The sequence below is a fragment of the Hemicordylus capensis genome, chromosome 17 (genome assembly GCF_027244095.1).
Source record: "Hemicordylus capensis ecotype Gifberg chromosome 17, rHemCap1.1.pri, whole genome shotgun sequence".
Taxonomy (NCBI): domain Eukaryota; kingdom Metazoa; phylum Chordata; class Lepidosauria; order Squamata; family Cordylidae; genus Hemicordylus; species Hemicordylus capensis.
The window spans coordinates 10943872-10962928 of record NC_069673.1 but is presented as its reverse complement, the minus strand read 5'-3'; the positions used below and the strand labels follow the sequence as shown (position 1 = coordinate 10962928).

At 44.2% G+C, this 19057-nt stretch overlaps 1 protein-coding gene across 2 annotated transcripts in view; it reads right to left on the bottom strand.

Moving 5' to 3' along the window:
• PRRX2 (paired related homeobox 2) overlaps positions 1-15302 on the bottom strand; it is a 68798-nt gene extending 53496 nt beyond the window's left edge. For both annotated transcript variants that reach the window (XM_053281780.1, XM_053281781.1), the window contains exon 1: positions 15005-15302. In XM_053281780.1, the coding sequence (XP_053137755.1) occupies positions 15005-15254 (250 nt within the window). In that variant the 5' untranslated portion in view covers positions 15255-15302. The remainder of the gene's footprint in view (positions 1-15004) is intronic.
• Positions 15303-19057: the final 3755 nt, after the last annotated feature.

Here is a 19057-nt window from a genome sequence, read left to right as displayed (position 1 = left end):
CTTTGGCTCCGAAGAAAAAGAAGATTGCCTCCAAATTGGTTTGATAGGCCACATTCCCACAATCGCAAAGAACCTGGTTCAAAAGTTATTCCGGATCAGCAGAACTGATTGTGAGAACGCAGGATTCCAGGACATCCCGTTAACCAGCATTTAGCCTGCCGAGATGGCCTGAGCAGGCTGTCTCTGACATGCTGCGATCGTAATTAACTTTTGAACCAGGATCCTGGTGGGTTGTGAAAATGCAGCTAAAGGAACTGAGGATGCTGCCTGATACTGACTCAAGCCTTCGGTCCACCTTGCTCAGCATTGTCTTCACAGACTGGCAGCAGCTTTCTAAAGTTCCAGGCAGGAGCCTCTCCCAGCCCTACCTGGAGATGCTGCCAGGGATTGAACCTGGGACCTTCTGCATGCAAAGCAGAGGCTCTTCCACTGACGTATGGCCATATCCCCCAAATGGCAGATCGGGTTCTACATGACACCTTAGTCTTTATGCATGGGTACTAGAGGCCGGAGACATGCAGAAAGGATCTGAAACCTCAGAAATGACAATTCTGGTGCACATATGCTCACACTTAGGAAAAGGAAAGATTGCGCCTGGATCAAGGAAGAAATCGACCCCAAAACCACCACAAATAAAACAAAACAAAACTCCACCGTATGCACTCACAATGCACGATTAAATAAGTAAGAATCCATTCATCATTACATCGCTATTCTACTTGAGATTATTATTAAGATGTATTAATCATCATCATCATCATCATCATCATCATCATCTGCATATTGCATCACTGGCTGAGAGGGAGTGGCTTGCCTCTGGCCATCGAGTGAGTTAATGCCATGGGCAAGATTTGAAACCGGGGAGTCCAGATCTGTGGTTCCGTTTCTTTGCTGAAAGTTTCTTAGTTCACTTTTCTCTTTTGTTACACCTTGCAAGAAGTTTGCATAGGAACATAGCAACGGAGTCAGACCCTTGGTCCATCTGGCACAGTTTTGTCTACACAGAATGGCAGCAGCTTCTCCAAGGCTACAGGCTGGAGTCTCTCTCAGCCCTACCTTGGAGGTGCCAGGGAGGGAATTTGGGACCATCTGTGTGCAAGCAGGTGCTCTTCCCAGAGCAGCCCAACCCCCTAAGGGGAAGATCTTGCGGTGCTCACATATAGTCTCCCATTCAAATGCAAACCAGGGCAGACCCTGCTTAGCAAAGGGAGCAATTCATGGGGAAGCTGGAAATATTTGGTGGGGGGAGTTACCCTTTGAGGTCATCACTGACCCACAGGCACATTTACTCAGGTATAAACTTCTTCCACTCATTTCTGCATAAACATGAACAAGATCATGTTGAATGGCTGTCAGTTAGTGTATTTCTCATGTTTGTCATTCAGATGGAAACCCTAATACGCATTCCATATTAAAATAGGTTCCTTTCCTTTTCAGTACCACATTCCTGTGGCCGATTCCAGTTTAAAAAGCCCTCTGATTGTTTTTTCAGAGTTGAAGATGATTTGAGAAAGAGATAGCTGTTGGTAGTGTGGACTTGTGAGTGTCGGGTCAATAGCTCTGGCAGGTTTATGTATCCGTTAAGAAACCTGAAGCACCTGTTGGACCAGAGGTGAATTTCTTTTGTACGAAAAAAAATAGATTGAAGCTCTTCTGAAACTGCTTTCAACTTTCCAATTTTGCTTTCAGATTTTTTGCTTTCAAATTTTCCTTAAAATGATTGCTTCTGTAGTCTAAGGTAGCAATCTTAATTGATTTAGGAGCAAGTTCCCTTGACTTACTTCTGAGTAACCACTGTGCGAATAGACACTCGCAAAAACGTCCTGATCTGAAGCGTCGTTTCTAGGAAATGAAGCCAATTAACTTTCATAGGATGTAATGTGCAAATAAATTTATTTAGGATTACAGTCCGAGACATATCGGAATACCAAAATAACTAATGGTGTGTGGATAGATATGTTCTCAGATCAGCTCTTAGCTCTGAGTGTTGTGCATTTGAGAGAGCTGTCTGCACACATATTTCTGTTCACAAAACAGAGAGCGAGCTTCTCCATCTTTAACTAATTTATCCTTGTGCAGCTTATGTCGAAAAAAATTAATTTCAGCAAACTCGTCTCCAGTTTCCTGGAACAGAAACAGAACTAATAGGATGTAAGTTTCACTGGTTTCAAAACTTAGCCATAAGTCTGCCTGTAGCCTGTTCCTGCACATGGCTATCCCAAAGTAATTCTTCCCGAGCTGAAACCGGTCTAGTTCCACGGAAGTGTGCTTTAAAATTGCGCCAAATTCTTTCACGGTTCTCTTGGGGCCCTCACTAGAATTCAGTAGGAAAGCGGGTTCGGAATCATCAGTGGTAATTTAAAGGACTCATGGGAAAATCCGAGACAACAGAACCCCCAATAATCTTTCAAGACCGGTGGAACAAGAAGGCAGAGAGGAATGCTTAAATATTCTTGAAAAGACTACAAATATTTTTGGGGGATTTTTGTGTGTGTACTTCCCCCATAGGCAGAGCTGAGCTTTTAATTTCCGGCTGATGCTGTGGCACAGAGCTTCTGTGGGAAAACGTTACTGAAGATACTGGCTTGGATGGACTTCTCAAAAGATATATGATGTCTTGATCATACCAGGAAAGGAGTGGAACTAGTCGCACCTTTAACACACGGGCCACTTTTGATCGTTTCACGTCCCCTTTATTCCCACATTCCCGGTTTCCCTGTTCTTTATGCGTTTAGAAGGGCTTCTTTGCCGCCGACAGAGAGGAAAAGTGGCCAAAACCACAAGTTAAATGAGCTCCCTATAACAATTTTTTTTAAAAAAAATTGGTTGAAAGGAAAACTAAACACTTAAAAAAAAAGTTTTTAAAGTTTGCAATCAGTTTCAGCTCTGTTTTGGCTCTTTCGGTGGGAGAAGAGATCCGTGCACCCGATCGGGTGGGCCTCTTACGGCGAGTTTTAGGATGACTTATAAAAAGTGAAATGAATAATTGCACACAGATATAACCCTCCCTCCACCCTCTCTCTCTCTCACACACACACACACATGCACACAAGTTGAGTGTTTATGGCATTAAAAATCACTTCTGCGCTTCTGTCCCTTTGAAGTTGGCTACTCCCGGTCTGGAATTTTATTGTGGTTATTCCAGCAGAGTAGCAATCACATCACATCTTAAACTGTTATTTTTAACCTCAACAGTATGTCCTGTTATGATTAATCTGGGGTGTCGCTGCTATGAACGTGAACGAGGGGAAACGAAGCCACGGGGTTATCTTTTACGGGGCCAGCTTTCTTCAGAATGGCAGGAGTTTGCAAAGAGATCACAAGCGTCACCAGCTTCTTCCAGACAGAGATGCACTTGCAAGGTTACTGTCTGGAGTCGACTCCACGTTTGTGTCTGAGCAGTAACTGTCTTGAGTAGTAACAAGCAGTAGTAGCAACTAACAGTAGTAACAGACAGTGAGTAAATAGCTGTCTGAGTAGGAACAAAGTTACTGTTAAAGCTACTCAAAGTTACTATCTGACGTCTACTCAAAACTGAGTTAGGGTTTGTTGTGCTCGGCTCTGGGAAAGCCCCGTTTCCTCTACTTCTGGGGAAATTTAAGTGTGATGACAGCAGAGGAGCGAACGTTAATTGGAAAATGCAACATGCATTTTGTTAATATGCAGAGCCAATTGGCATATTTCCCCCTCTCCTTAATGCATACACAAACACACTTTCATACAAGGATTGCCACCTAACTGCAGACTCGTAGTTAATTAATGCATTAATTGATTAATCAATAGACCTATGCATAAACTTACATATAAAAGAAAGTTCTAAGGGGGGGAATCAAACTTGCTTTGTTTTTCAATGAACGAGAATAGGGAATGCTTCTCCTCTAGAAGGCTGGCTGCTTGTATCAATGTAGAAGAGGCATTCTTGCATGATCTAGAAGAGGCATTCTTGCATGATCTAGAAGAGGTATTCTTGTATGCTCTAGAAGAGGCATACCCTGATTTTAATCACACAGGAGGGAATCTCTTGCCACCTTCATTGATTATTTGTACTAAAAATAATCAAACACTGTGTAAAAACACAATCAATTATAACAAGCCCCTTTGTGTACATTTAAAATGCTATCTATCTATCATCTAATTTGTACACCGCCCCAGACTTTCGTCTCTGGGCAGTTTAACTGATTGTTCTAGCTGATCGAAGGGTGTTAATTCACAGATCCACACACTCAGTGGCTACTTTGAGATTTGGAAAGTGAGCACAGATGCTCCCATCGTTTCTGGAAAGTCAGATTTGTAGGCCTGTTGCAAAAGAGAGAGGATAGTCTGTGAACTGCCAACCCCTATAGATCGGTTGCTTCTCTCCCCACCTCGCAACACAAATTAAGGGCACAATCCAACTCTATGCAAAGTAATGGTATTTAGTTATTTATGTATGGAGCAGCTTTTGCAGAGCAAGATCGATAGCACCAACAAAATGTATAAATGCAATGAATCCTCATGAAATGCCCGAAAAACACAACACAAAAACAATATCCTGAGCTGTGTTCGTCTATAACAGCAAAAACAACCAAGGATCTTCCAGAACTTTAAAGGCTAATATATAAACTGTTTCAGACACTTTTGTGAGCTACATACACTTCAACTGATACGGACTGTAAGTAATCACATGAAAACTGTAATAATATTGTTATTTCTTGTTTACACAGTCAGGCAGGTGTTATTGACTGGTTTGTTTTATCCAGAGTGACATCGAGTCTTTCCAAAGGACCTGGGATGGCTGAATTTTATTACCAATATCGTTGCTATTATTATAGTTATCGTTGCAGAATATAGGCTGTTCCCAGTAAAGCTGCTTTTTTTAATTGGCTGATGGTGATTTCTGTGGCCCCTCTGGTGCTGAGGTGCTCTTCAAGGTCTTTTGGAACTGCACCCAGGGCGCCAATTACCACTGGGATTATTTTGGTCTTTTTCTGCCACAGCCTTTCAATTGCAATTTGTAGATCTTTGCATTTTGTTATTTTTTCTATTTCTTTTTCTTCTATTCTGCTATCACCTGGTATGGCTGTGTCAATTATTTTGATTTGTTTTTCTTTCTTCTCGACTACACCCCTGCTAACTTGGCAAAGAGGCACCTTTTAATGTGGTGATTCTCTTTATTTAGCAGGGGGAGAGTAACGGGCCCTCTCCACCCCCAGCACAGCATCCCTCCAGTGGCTGTTGCTGGTGTCTATCTTATGTTTCTTTTAGATTGTGAGCCCTTTGGGGACAAGGTTCCATCTTATAGATTTATTATTTCTCTGTGTAAACCGCCCTGAGCCATTTTTGGAAGGGCGGCATAGAAATCGAATAAATAAATAAATACAGCTATATCTGGTGTATTGTGTGGCAGAAGTTTTGTTTGTTTGTAGTCGACAGTCCCATAATATTTTTGCATCTTCATTTTCAACAACTTTTTCAATTTTATGGTCCCACCAATTTTTGGCTACAGGTAGCTTGTATTGTTTGTTTGTTTGTTTGTTTGTTTGTTTGTTTGTTTATACACACAGTCTACCAGATGTTATTGACTGGATTTGGTACTTTAATTATCGGGCCCTTTCCAAGGGTCTAGTATAACTAAAGAATTAAAGATTCTTTAATTCTTTCATCATAGTATTCATGTAGTGTGACCTTCTGGAATTGATGTATTGTCATTTTATTGATGCCCAAGGTTTTCAAGTTCTTTTGGTACTGCACCAAGGGCACCAACAACTTTTGGTGGCATCATCATCATCATCACCATCATCATCATCTGTCACCCAAACTAAATTACTGCTGAGTAGTTCTGCTGGCTGATGTAATGAGAGAAAATAATATGCAAAGTAGTCCCATTGAAATTAAAAGGACAAGGCGTTGACTAACTTGTCTTTTTAATTTCAGGGTGACAACTTTGGGTAATTTTGCCTAACCTCTCCTTCTAATTTCATTGGGACTACTTTGAGTAATTGTCCTTTCAATTTCAGAGCGACGACTTTGAGTAATTCTGCCTAACTGGTCCTTTTCATTTCAATGGGACAACTTTGAGTAATTGTCCTTTTAATTCCAGGGCAATGACTTTGAGTACTTTTGCCTAAGTAGTCCTTTTAATTTTAGAGTGTTGACTTTGAGTAATTTTCCCCATCATGTTGGCCACTGAAATTAATAGTCTTATAGAGTAACTCCTGAGTAGTACTATTAACTTAATCTAGATGTCAGCCACTACTACTATTACTATTACTACATCAGAAAAGACCAAAACACAGTGGAATAGGAATTTGCCATATGTAGTTCAAGGTCCTTTTGATTTCCCGGAGAGTTAATTATGACTAACCATCACTTGGCTATCGCCCAGATATTTATGCCGCCAAGTTTCTTAGGTTAATAAAATAAATTGGAGGGCAGGGCCCCTACCATGCCCCATTTCCAGCAAAGTGCAGAAGGCCGTATTACTCCCACCAATGAAGCCTACTTCTGAGTAAACACACTTACAACTGGAATGATGAGTGGATTTAAAATAAAAACAAAAAAACATGCTTTTGCCCTGTGTCTTAACTCCTCCCCTTTCCAGCCAATCTAACACACTTGCTAAAATGTGTATTGGTGATATTTATTACATGCTTTAAGTGTGCAGTCAAATTGTTTCACAGTAAATAATGTCAGTTTTTCCAATGCCAATGGATGACCTTTATCCTCTGCCCTTCATCCAGGGGCAGAATGCAATAAAGCCGAACCACATTAAATGCAATAGTCTTCAGAGCCAACCACAAGACACCCACATATTGTACATCTTCTAGAAGTAATCATATGAGAGAGAGAGAGAGAGAGAGAGAGAGAGAGAGAGAGAGAGAGAGAGAGAGCGGTGCCTCCTCACCGGCTCATTCCCATCACAACTATCCAGGAATTTCTCCTGATCATGTCTGAACTATTTCACTTTAAGCTCATTGCATTAGCTTCTCTGATGCACTTACTGATGGCATTTCTGATGCACTTACTCTGTTATGAAGAATCATAGATAATTCTGGGCAGGAGCTAGCCAGAATCTGCATTTTTAAACCTCCTTTCAAATGCTCTTTTGGGTGCCTCCAGGGAGGGGACTTAGAATCTAGATGCTCTTCCCAGAGCAGTTCCAACCCTTAAGGGGAATCTCTGACAGTGCTCACACTTCTAGTCTCCCATTCATAAGCAACCAGGGTGGACCCTGCTTAGCTAAGGTGTATCTCTACAAAGTTTCCCAGCTGGTTTGTAGAAGTCAAAGTTTGTAGAAGCTAGTCTGCCGAATGGGAGTTAGACATGGGTGTCACGAATATTAGGGCTCTTTGGGGCATAGTTCGGGACATCATGGCAGGGAATGGAGGATCAACCATAGACAAACATTTGTCTCATTGTCCCCCCAACTTGGGGTCAGCGGTACATGATGCAAATGACACCAGTGCACTGCTACCACAGAAATTTATATACTGCTTTTCAACAAAAGTTCTCAAAGCGGTTTCCAGTGGAAAAAGAAACCGCAAAGGAATAAGGTGCACCTCACCAAAGGACTCCCATTTGAACAGAAACATAAGGTAGACAGTCACTGGAGGGATGCTGTGCTGGGGCCAGATGTGGCCAGTTGCTCCCCCCCTGCTAAACGTAAGAGAATCATCACTTTGGTGCCTTTTTGTTCCGTTAGCAGGGGAGAATGCGAGGGCTATTTTCTATTATAAATAGAGCATGCACAGGGCCCTGATCTGTACACACACACACACACACACACAATACAACACACACTGGCCCCATTCCAGATTAGACCTTCCCATGGGCACTATATTACAATGTAACCAAAAAATGCACAACATTTTACAAAAGCTCTTGGCTTGGTTTTCAGACATTCAAGAAGCTGCACACCCCAGCTATGAATGGACACACTAGGGCTGTCTACCAGCCATTGGAATCTTCTCCTAAAGAGATGCAAGCAGATACCTTGGATAACTATGACACAACCTTGTCTACAGACGGAAGATAACTCATCATCCGTGCTTCCTGAAGTATTGCATTTAATTCTGGCCTGGCCGGGCCTTCATTCCAGCCTGAGACGCAACCTTAGCGGGCCTGGCCTCGTTTGCCATTTTTAAAGGTAAAATGAGCCCCTCGTCCCATATGCAGAGCCAGATTTAGGCACAAGCTAAGTAAGCAACGACTGAAGGCCTCGCATGAACAAACTGAACGAATCGAACAAACGCTTCGATTTCACGTTTTTGCAGGATCGTAAACTCGAACGTATTCGCATGTGAAATGTCCTTTCATGGAAAGGTATTTCTAACATATATAAGTTCATTGCGAGATCATTTTTGTTAGATTCGTAGTTTTTCGTTGCATCTCTACCATGTAGAAGCAGGAGAGAGAGAGAGAGAGAGAGAGAGAGAGAGAGAGAGAGAGAGAGAGAGAGAGAGATCTATGCTGCCTTTCAAGCTTGACATAGCTTAGGGCCTCAGTATGTCATAATTCAGCCCTACTTTTCATCTTCATCATCATCAATAATAATAATAAACAAATTTATTTGTTAGCCACCCATAACAAATTGTTTTCTGGGCAGGTCTTACCAATTCACTGAGATTTACTCTCAGGTAAACATGGTGCAGCGGGGAAATGCTTGACTAACAAGCAGAAGGTTGCCAGTTCGAATCCCCGCTGGTACTATATCGGGCAGCAGCGGTACAGGAAGATGCTGAAAGGCATCAATCTCACACTGTGCGGGAGGAGGCAATGGCCAACCCCTCCTGCATTCTACCAAAGAAAACCACAGGGCTCTGTGGGCGCCAGGAGTCGAAATCGACTTGACGGCACACTTTACCTTTAAACATGCATAGGGTTGCAGTCTTATCTTACCAATAACTGTGTGCCTCTCTTTTCTTAATGGAGCACAATACAGCAAACGCCTCTCTTGAGAGGGAATTTCTCACAGAATTCTAATTTGCCCACATGAGCAATAGGGATCATGGGGGAAATGGGACATTTAATGTTAATCCTGAAGACAACAGAGCGTGGTACAGGGATGTAGCTATAATTGAGCGAATTGGTCCAAAGAACCCGGGCCCCCGAGCTCCTGAGGGGCCCCCAAACCCACCCTCCCTATTTTCTTAATTATCGCCCTCATTCTGAGGGGCCACCGGAGAGAGGGGCAAAGATGGGCCCCCTCTCTCCTAGCTATGTCCTTGGCATGGTATAAATTTACCGGATTCTGGAGCAAGAGAATCAGCTGCCATCAAAATGGCAAAGCGTACAGTACGTTGGGCTGAGAGAGACTCCTGCCTGCAACCTTGGAGAAGCCACTGCCAGTCTGGGTCAGCTGGCTTCAGTGAGGGTAGCAGAGCAAACCTGGGTGCCAGGGGATGAGTCTCTTCACGACGGCTCACACGTCTAGTCTCCCATTCATATGCAACCAGGGTGGACCCTGCCTAGCTAAGGGGACAAGGAGAGGAGAGCTGGCCTTGTGGTAGCAGGCATGACTTGTCCCCTTAGCTAAGCAGTGTCTGCCCTGGTTGCATATGAATGGGAGACATATGAAAGGGAGACTTGATGTTTGAGCACTGTAAGATATTCCCTTCAGGGGATGGAGCTGCTCTGGGAAGAGCATCTAGGCTCCAAGTTCCCTCCCTGGCAGCATCTCCAAGAGAGGACAAGATTTTTTAATTGAACCAACAAACTACCAAAGCATACAGTATGTTGCCAAAGCACAATTATATACAAAGTGGTTGTTTGTACATGATATATCTACAAAGATTTACACACAAGGATTTGGAAACCCACAAGGTTATGAAGTGCTGAGAGAGGCTCCTGCCTGCAACCTTGGAGAAGCCGCTGCCAGTCTGTGTCAACAGTACTGAGTTAGATGGACCAATAGTCTGACTCAGTATATGGCAGCTGCCTATGTTCCTATTTCTCTCTTATTTAGCAAGCAGAGAGCAACTATCTCTGTTTGCTCCTCCAGTCCAGTGGCTGTTGCTTCTTCTTCATCATCGTTTTTGTTATTGTTATTGTTGTTGTTGTTGTTGTTGTTATTATTATACATTTATATCCTGGTCTTCCTTCAAGGATCCCAGAGTGGTGTACATGGGTTTACTCTCACAGCAACCCTGTGTGGTAGGTTAGGCTGAGAGATATGTGACTGTTCCAGACTCACCCCGTGAGTTTCACGCCTGAATGGGGATTTGAACCGCCCTAGTCCAGCACTCTACACCACACTGGCTGTCATGCCCTTATGATCCTTTTAAAAATCGTAAATCTTTGGGAGACAGGGAACCATCTTTTCATTCCTTTTGCTGTGCGAATTGCTTTGCGGATTTTGTTTTTGGTTGAAAATCGGCATTAAAATTTCGCAAATAATAATATTAATATGTAAGGTTGTAGCTGACTTTGCTCCTTCACATGCTACAGTCATCAAGCAATACCTTGCATGTATGAATCCTTTGTTCCACGAACCCTGAGTTCTGGAAATATCCTTCGTTCACCATATTCATTTATCATATTTAAATCTATAGACTGGCATTATCGCCCAAGAGAACACACCCACTTCACATCTTTCATCCTCATACTGACACCATGGATGTAAGAGACATACGTTTGAACCTCCCAGAGATGTACATTTGGGGTGGTATACAAGTTTGATAAATAAATAAATAGTTTCCGCATCCGTTTCCGCATCTGTAAAATGGGAAGAATGTTTATCTACTCTGTTTAACATAACACCCTTCCCATTTTACAGATGCGAAAACTGAGGCCAGGTTCTGGTGGGGATATCAAGTTACTGTGCAACTAAGTCAGGATTTGAATCTAGCACATAGACCAGCACCCGGCGCTGGTGAGATAATTCCGTATTAAATCTGTTGCCCTACCAGGACAAGAGAATATATGATATGCATTCTAAGTAAAGTGCTCTTAATTAACTGCGTAGGCTTTGTAGCTACACAAAATTCTCCATTGCTTGTGCAACCTGGAAAATTACATACTTCCACCGAACGTCAGTTCACTCAGAGACCGTTGCCTTCCTATTTTTCACCCCAACGGCCTTTGAGAATTGGAAATGTAGATAAAAATAATTAACCAGGATTATATACTATGGATGGATGATATGGCTTATATACTATACAGGGATCGATGCTGTTGGAGGGGGTTCTCTGAGTTGTACCCCCTAATACTGCTGGACTAACATTCCTGTCATCCCCAGAAGGTTATGGCGGCCGGGGATGATGGAAGTCATAGTCCAATAACAAAATTGAAGAAGGGGGTCTATGAAATCATCACATGTTCTTCCTCTATTTACATTTCCTTCCCCTTCCTCTGTTGACTTCCTTGAGCCTGTTTATAGATTGTGAGCACCTCAGGGCAGAGACCTGACCTCTCGTCTGCGGTAAAGCGCCAGGTCAAGGAATGTTATTACAATATAAATAAGAATAATAACCACGTCAAGCCAACCTAAACGGCGGAATCCTTATCAGGACTGGTGTACTGAAGGGGGGGTCACTTAAGACTGCGCTCCTAGATGCATTTATGATACGAAGGAGTATGTTTCACCGAATCGGATTCGCTTCCAAGTGAACCAGCATAGCTGGAAATCCTGTTGATCACAAGCCGTCTAGAGCTTTCCAACTCTAGGGTTAACCCCACCAAAAGGAACAGGTATGAGCTAGAATACTTTGGTTTCCCACCCATGAGGCTTCAACAGAAAGATGTCCTGAAGCATTTCCAGATGGGGCTTTTAGCTCGCTTCTCCTCTGGAATGAAAGGTGTGTGTCCACGTATCGGCCAGATTTATACCGAACCAAAGTCCCTGCGAGCTATCGGGGAGCACTTCACACACGATTTGGGTTTTTTATTGCGCGTTAGAGCCCAGCCCAATTTATGTCTGGGGTTAAAAAAAAAAAATCTACTTTTTTGCAATGGGTTTTGGGGGGGCGGGGGCAAATTCAAACTTGCAGTAAAACCTGCTGTCTGGAAATGCTCCTGGTCGGCTGAGATGCAGTTTATTGCAATTTCTGTGCCGTGCATAAAACTCCTGCCATTTTCAGACATGACACTCCTTTCAGCTTTGAGCATCACACACCATTTATGCGCAAGCCCCAATGTCATTAATAGGGGTCAGAAAGGGGCCCATATGGACACCGTCTTTAAACCTAGACACATTCCCGATGCAGTTAGTATAAAAACCACAAGCAAACCACTTTTAGCACCCCATTGTTAGGCACAACAATCTTATTGTGTTATTTATAAAAGAAGTTTTGCTCGACCAAGGGAAATAAGGGCGGACGTGATGTGGAGAATTACTCAGAGTCATCCCATTGAAATTGAATGTTTAACTTTTCCTCGTAATCTCAATGGAACGACTCTGTGTAATTTCTCTCATCCTGTCACCTGATGATGAGGATGATGAAAATTACTCAAAGTAGGCCCAATGAAATCAAATGCTTATCCTCTTAATTTCAATGGGCCAACTCTTAGTAATTTTCCTCATCATATCAGCCAATAATAATGATGAGTCTGCCAATAACGATGGTGAGGAAAATTACTCAGAGTAGGCCCACTGAAATCAAATGCCTAACATCCTCTTAACTGCAGTGGTCCTACTCGGAATAATATCCTAACCACCAACACTGATGCTGCAACTTTTCACCTTAATTCTCTGCTGATTTACTCAGAAATACATTTGACTGCGTTCAGCTGGCTTTACTCCCTAGAAAGACGGCTTAAGGCTACAGTCTGTAAGGCCCGCTGCTGCTAAGGGCAGTGCAACCTCCATGCTTAAGAAGAGGATCGGTGCCCTCATCTTCTTCCTAATCGCAACACAAAGGTGTATGATCCTTAACACAGAACCAGCGATTCTGCCAAAATTACTTCCCCTGTGGCCAAGCTGGAAAACACTTGCATAAGCCAAGGGATCGTGCCCCTTGCTGGCATACATCTCCACAGCACCATGCATGATAGTGCCAAGAGGTTGCAATAGGACTCCTCGGGTGCAAATATAATGCAAGGCCTTTCCCAATGGCCAGGGTCCGTGGGCATCTGCTACTTTGGCCACTGGTCACCGAGACAGCAGGAATCCTCCTCTTAAACATGGAGTTTGCACTGCCATTAGCCGCAGCGAGGCTTACAGGCTGCGGTCTTAAGCGGTCTTTCTAGGGAGTAAAAGCCTGCTGAACGTAGTAGCATTTATTTCTGAGTAAATGCGCTAATCAGGCTGAAAACCGCCTACTGGATCTTGCTGCAGCAGCATCAGTTTTAGTGGATAATTACTTGGCGTAATTATCCTCATCCTAATTACTCCAAGTAGCCCCATTGGAATTAAGAGGATGTTTGATTTCCGTGGGCCTGCTTGGAGTAATTTTCACCATGCGGGAGTTTCTCCACAGGTTCCCCGCGATTCACTTCTGAGAGGCAGGGCTTCTCAGACCGGGGTCCCCAGATGCTCATGGTCCTCAAGCACAAGGTTGGGGGTGATGGGAGTTGTAGTCCGACGTGCCAGGAAAATAAAAGCCTCCCCATCGCTTGCCCCTTTTAAAAGGATTCTTAGGACTCATTTATTAGACCAGCTTTTAAAACGAGAACTGTGGTTTTAAACTCTCCTTAAGGTTCTGATTTCTGTTTCAATTTGTCTTGGGTTTGCTGTAAAGCAAAGGCGTGAATGTATTCATATATTCATATGTATTCATATGCAGTATTCATATATACTGTTGTGCTGTTATCAGCCGCCCCAGAGAAGATTTTGTTATGGGGTGGCTAACAAATAAAGAGTATTAATTATTATTCCATCGTCATCATGAACCCTCCTGACTATTAAGATCATCCAGAGAGGTCTGGTTACGGTTGCCACCGGCTCGTTTGGCGGTGACTCAGGGCCGGGCCTTCTCTGTGGCTGCCCCGGGGCTTCGGAACACACTCTCGGCCAAAACGAGAGCATCTCTTTTTTTCTGCTTGCTTTTAGGAAGACCCTCCAGACGTCCCTCCTGTTTTCCCAGGCTTTTGACTGAAATCTAAATTGTTAATGTTCTTCTTCACGGAGATTGTGTCTAGCTGTCTGATAACTTTTAACTGCTTTTATATTGTTTTCACATTTGTGATGTTTTTAATGCTGCACACCCCCTAGAGATGTCTATATCAGGTGGTATAGAAATATGATTAATAATTATTATTATAAAATGATGATGATGATTTAATCATTATATTATTAAATATAATGGTGATGATAATGATGATAATGATATCATCATCATTATATTTATTATTATTAAATATAATGATGATGATATTATAATAAATATAATGATGACGATGATATTATTATTATAATCATTACTAATATTGATGATGTTATCATCATCATCATTATATTTAAATATAATGATAATGATGATAATATCATCATCACTATTATTAATGATGATGATGATATCATCATCATCATTATATTTAATAATAATGCAATGATGATAATATGATGATGGTGATATTATCAGCATCATTATCATTATATTTAATAATAATAATAATAATAATATGATGATGATATCATCATCATCATCATCACCATTATAGTTAATGATAATATCAGGATTAATATATAATCATAATATGATGCTAACAATATAATGATTAAATCATCATCATCATCATTACCAACAACAACAACAACAACAGTAATAATGATGATGAAAGAAAATAACCTTTGGGGATCCTGGTTGGAGAATCCCTGTGGCATAGAGCCCTAAACACAACGGCGATGCGTTCTGGAGGCATTGCGCTTCGACTCGGATGTATCTGAATGGCTGTTGAAAGTGACGATTTGTCACGGGTCATTATGGATCATGAGAACGGAGCAAGAGTGATGACTCGTCCCTGCTCGTGGCCGGGAAGAAGCCGCAAAGGTGAAGCCACCGTCCCGCGCCCAGCCCCAGCCCCGCAGCGTCCCACGATCGGGGTCTGCCCCCTCGCTGGGTCCCCCGCCCCGGGCGCCCCGACTCACCGTCCTGCGGCGCGCCTCCTTCGCTGCCGCTGCTGGCCCCGGAGGGCTCCTGCGGCGCCCCTTGGCCGCCCTCCCTCGCCTCCGGGCCGGGCTCCTTGGCTCCGTTCATGCCGGCGGCCACTTCCTCGAGATCCAGGAGGTGGCTGACGCTGAAGTTCTTCCGCGCCTGCGGGTTGTCAGGAGGGTCCAGGATCCGCACCGGGTTGGGGGCGAACTGCTTGTCCATGCCGTAGGCGGCCACCCCTTCCATCTCTCCGGGGGTCTCCAGGGCTGCCCCCGCCTCGGCGGCTCGCGCGGCAGCCTCCTCTCCCCGCGCCCCGGCGGCTCTCCCCTCTCCCTCCCTCCCCCCCCCCCCGCCGCCCTCCCCAAGCTCCCCTGATGTCCTTTTTATTTTGATTTCTTAGCCCCCTTCCCTCCGCCTCCTGCCTTCTCCCAGGCAAGGAAGGGGAGGAAGAAAAAAAAGAAGACAAGACAAGCCAGAAATTGGTCCGCCTCGTGCTGACGTGAGAGAAGAAAGGGAGAGCGAGAGAGGAAGCCTGTCCCAAAAGTTGCTCCGGCCACCAGCCGCTTTTTCGGCTTCCCCGGCAAACTTTGCTGATGCGCAAGTCCCTTGGAAGTGAAATTGACGAGCAGCTCGCGGGCGTCCGGAACTGGTCCCTCCTGCAGGCCTGCCTCTTCTGCAATTGACCAAGCCTTTCCCCCGTCTCTCTCTGCCTTCTGAAATTGATAAAGATTGACTCCCCCTTCTCAGCACACGCACACACACACTCCTGCTCTCCTCTCTTCCCAATTTTCTGTCCTCTTCCTCCTCCGCTCCACCCCTTCTGAAAGCCTCTGTGTGGTGGTGGTGGTGGTGTTTTTTTTTTTAAGTCCTAGATAGAGGGAGAGCATTGGAAAGAAATCCCATAGGTGCCCCCCCCGCCATATATATATATATTTCTTTTTACTCCTTTATTCCCACCCACTTCCAGTGGTGGGGGACCCTGAAAAACTCTGTTCCTCCTTCGAAGAAGGTTCGTTTGAAAACTAGCACATTTTGTGAAATTTTGCTATCTCCCAGGTTAGCTGAGATGAAATTGCATAAAATCTGCAGTCTAGTTAGTGTGTGTGGGGGTGGGGTGGGTGGGGGGGTGGGAGGGGGTAGAAACTATTAGGAATATAGGAAGCTGCCTTCTACTGAGTCAGACCCATGGTCCATCAAGCTCAGTATTGTCTACCCAGACTGGCAGCGGCTTCTCCCAGGTTGCAGGCAAGAATCTTAGCCGTATCTGGGAGATGCTTCCAGGGAGGGAACTTGGAACCTTCTGCATGCAAGCGTGCAAATGCTCTTCCCAGAATGGCCCCACCCCTACAGGGAATTTCTTACAGTGCTCCCATTCAAATGCAAACCAGGGCAGACCCTGCTTAGCAAAGGAGACAATGCATGCTTGCTACCACAAGAACAGTTCTACTACTACAGGGCTGCATAGCTTTGGACCTTCTGCAGATGTTCAATTACAATTCCCACCAACCATTACTATTGGCTGGGGATGATGGGAGTTGTAGTCCAACAACAACTGAAGGGCTGACATTCTGCACGCCTACAGATATTTATACTACAGATATTTAGATACCACTACGGATATTTACTATGCATATTTACTACTATATACTATGCATATTTATACTTTTCAACAAAATTCCTAAAGCAATTTTCCTAGGGGTGGGGTGGGGGATAAAGATTCTTCCCTGTCCCCAAAAGGCTCACAGTCTAAAAAGAAGTATAAGGTAGACACCAGCAGCAGCCTCTGGAGCGATGCTGTGCTGGGGATGGATAGAGCCAGTTGCTCTCCTCCTGCTAAATAAAAGAGAGCCTCCACATTTAAAAGATGCCACTTTGCTCATCAGCAGACTAGAATTGTGTGCTTCAACAAGGGCGGTGCCTGTAAGCCCTCTGCCTTGTAGGGTAGCATCGGGCAGAAATCCATCAGGGGCATCTCTAGCAAGTGACTGGGGAAACAGTCACATGGTGAATTTCTGCCTCCCCACCCCCCGAGCTGTTTTTCTTATCTACAGAACTTTAGCATCTTTTCTCCTGCAAGGAAAAAAGTCCTCCTGTTGGGTGGCTCAGAAGTGAAGATTGATAAACGCGGGAAGTGTGGCTAATATTTCGTATATTTCTTTGTCATGAACCCTGCTGCCTGTTAAGATCATCTGGAGAGGTCTGGTGACGGTTGCCACCGGCTCGTTTGGCAGCGGGACAGGGCCTTCTCTGTGGCTGCCCCGGAGCTTTGGAATATGCTCCCTGTCAAAATAAGAGCATCTCCATCTCTGATTGCTTTTAGGAAGACCCTCAAGACACACCGTTTTTCTCAGTCTTTTAATAGAAATTCAGAACATAAGGACAGCCCTGCTGGATCAGGCCCAAGGCCTATCTAGTCCATCATCCTGTTCCCAACAGTGGCCCACCAGATGCCTCTGGGAAGCCCACAGGCAAGAGCTGAAGGCATGCCCTCTCTCCTGCTGTTGCTGCCCTGCAACTGGTATTCAGAGGCATCTTGCCTCTGAGGCTGGAGGTGGCCTATAGCCACCAGACTAGTAGCCACTGACAGACCGGCTCTCCTCCATGACTTTATCTAAGCCCCGTTTAAAGCCTTCTAAGCTAGTGGCCATCACCACATCCTGCGGCAGAGAATTCCACCGATTCATTACGCGCTGTGTGGAAAAGTGCTTCTTTTTGTCGGTCCTAAATTTCCCGGCCTTCCGTTTCCTGGGATGACCCCTGGTTCTAGTGTGGTAAGAGAGGGAGAAAAATCTCTCTCTGTGTCCACTCTCTCTACTCCAGGCCTAATTTTAAATTACTTTTTAACTGTTCATCCCACGAAATGCTTTTTCGCTTTTTTTATTCCATCAAATGGTGAATGGTTTTTTAATATGTGTCACGTTTTCATCTGGTGATTCTCTTTATTTAGCAGGGGGAGAGTAACTGGCCGTATCCATCCCCAGCACGGCATCCCTCCAGTGGCTGTTGCTGGTGTCTATCTTATGTTTCTTTTTAGAGGGTGAGCCCTTTGGGGACAGGGATCCATCTTATTCATTCATTCATTCATTCATTCATTCATTTCTCTATGGAACCTTTTGTTGCAAAGCGGTATATAAATGTTTGTTGTTTTTGTTGCCAAGCTTTTTCAAGGACCTGCTTTAATGCGCAATAAAAGTTAAACGTTACGAAGTTTAAAAAGAGTCAAAAGTTTAAAACTTAAAAACTAAACCCCAGATGTAACAAAAATAGCAGACGTGCTGAAGTAAGACATCATCCTCAGTGCTATACCAAGGTGGCTGAGTTTTGTTCTTGTTGTTGTTTTAAATTGCATGCGCCACCTAGAGGTATATAAATATGATAAATAAATAATAGCTAAATGTTCATATATCTAATAGCAACGTTTATATCCCGCCTTTCCGTTGTTGGTAAAACACCAAGGCTGGTCAACAGCCTGGGATAGAAACTCACAGCAAAGGACAGGAGGCGCAAAAGGAGGAGCAAATACATATAATCCAGGGCGGCCCTTTCATGAGGCAAAGTGGGGCTCTTGCCTTCAGCGGCAGATTATTGGGGTGTCAGCAGGGTGGCAAAACAGCACTCTGTATTTTGCCACCCTGTTGCCCTAAGAGAGGCTCCCTAGTACTGATCTGACCCTCCTCACGCTACTTGTAAGAAGCACACAGAGAGAAGAGCAGGCTGCTAGCAACCTTTCCTTAATCCTGCTCCCCCATGAATTTCCAAGCTTCCATGGGTTGTTTTTGAAAGGGGGCTGCCCCCCGCCCCAGGTGTACAGGACAAGGCAGTATTGGCAGTATTCTGGCTTGGCTAGGCCTGTCAGAAGTATCTGGTGCATGGCATTCTGCTCTCCTGCCCTTTGGCTGGTCATCAGAACGGTCTGACGATATCCAGACGGCAGTTTTGTGGACATCCAACTCTCAGATCTAGTTCCAGTTCCAGCATCTAATCTCTGGAATCCTGGCCCACAAAACTTTATTTATTTTTACGTCTTCCTCCAAGAGGCCCAAATTTGC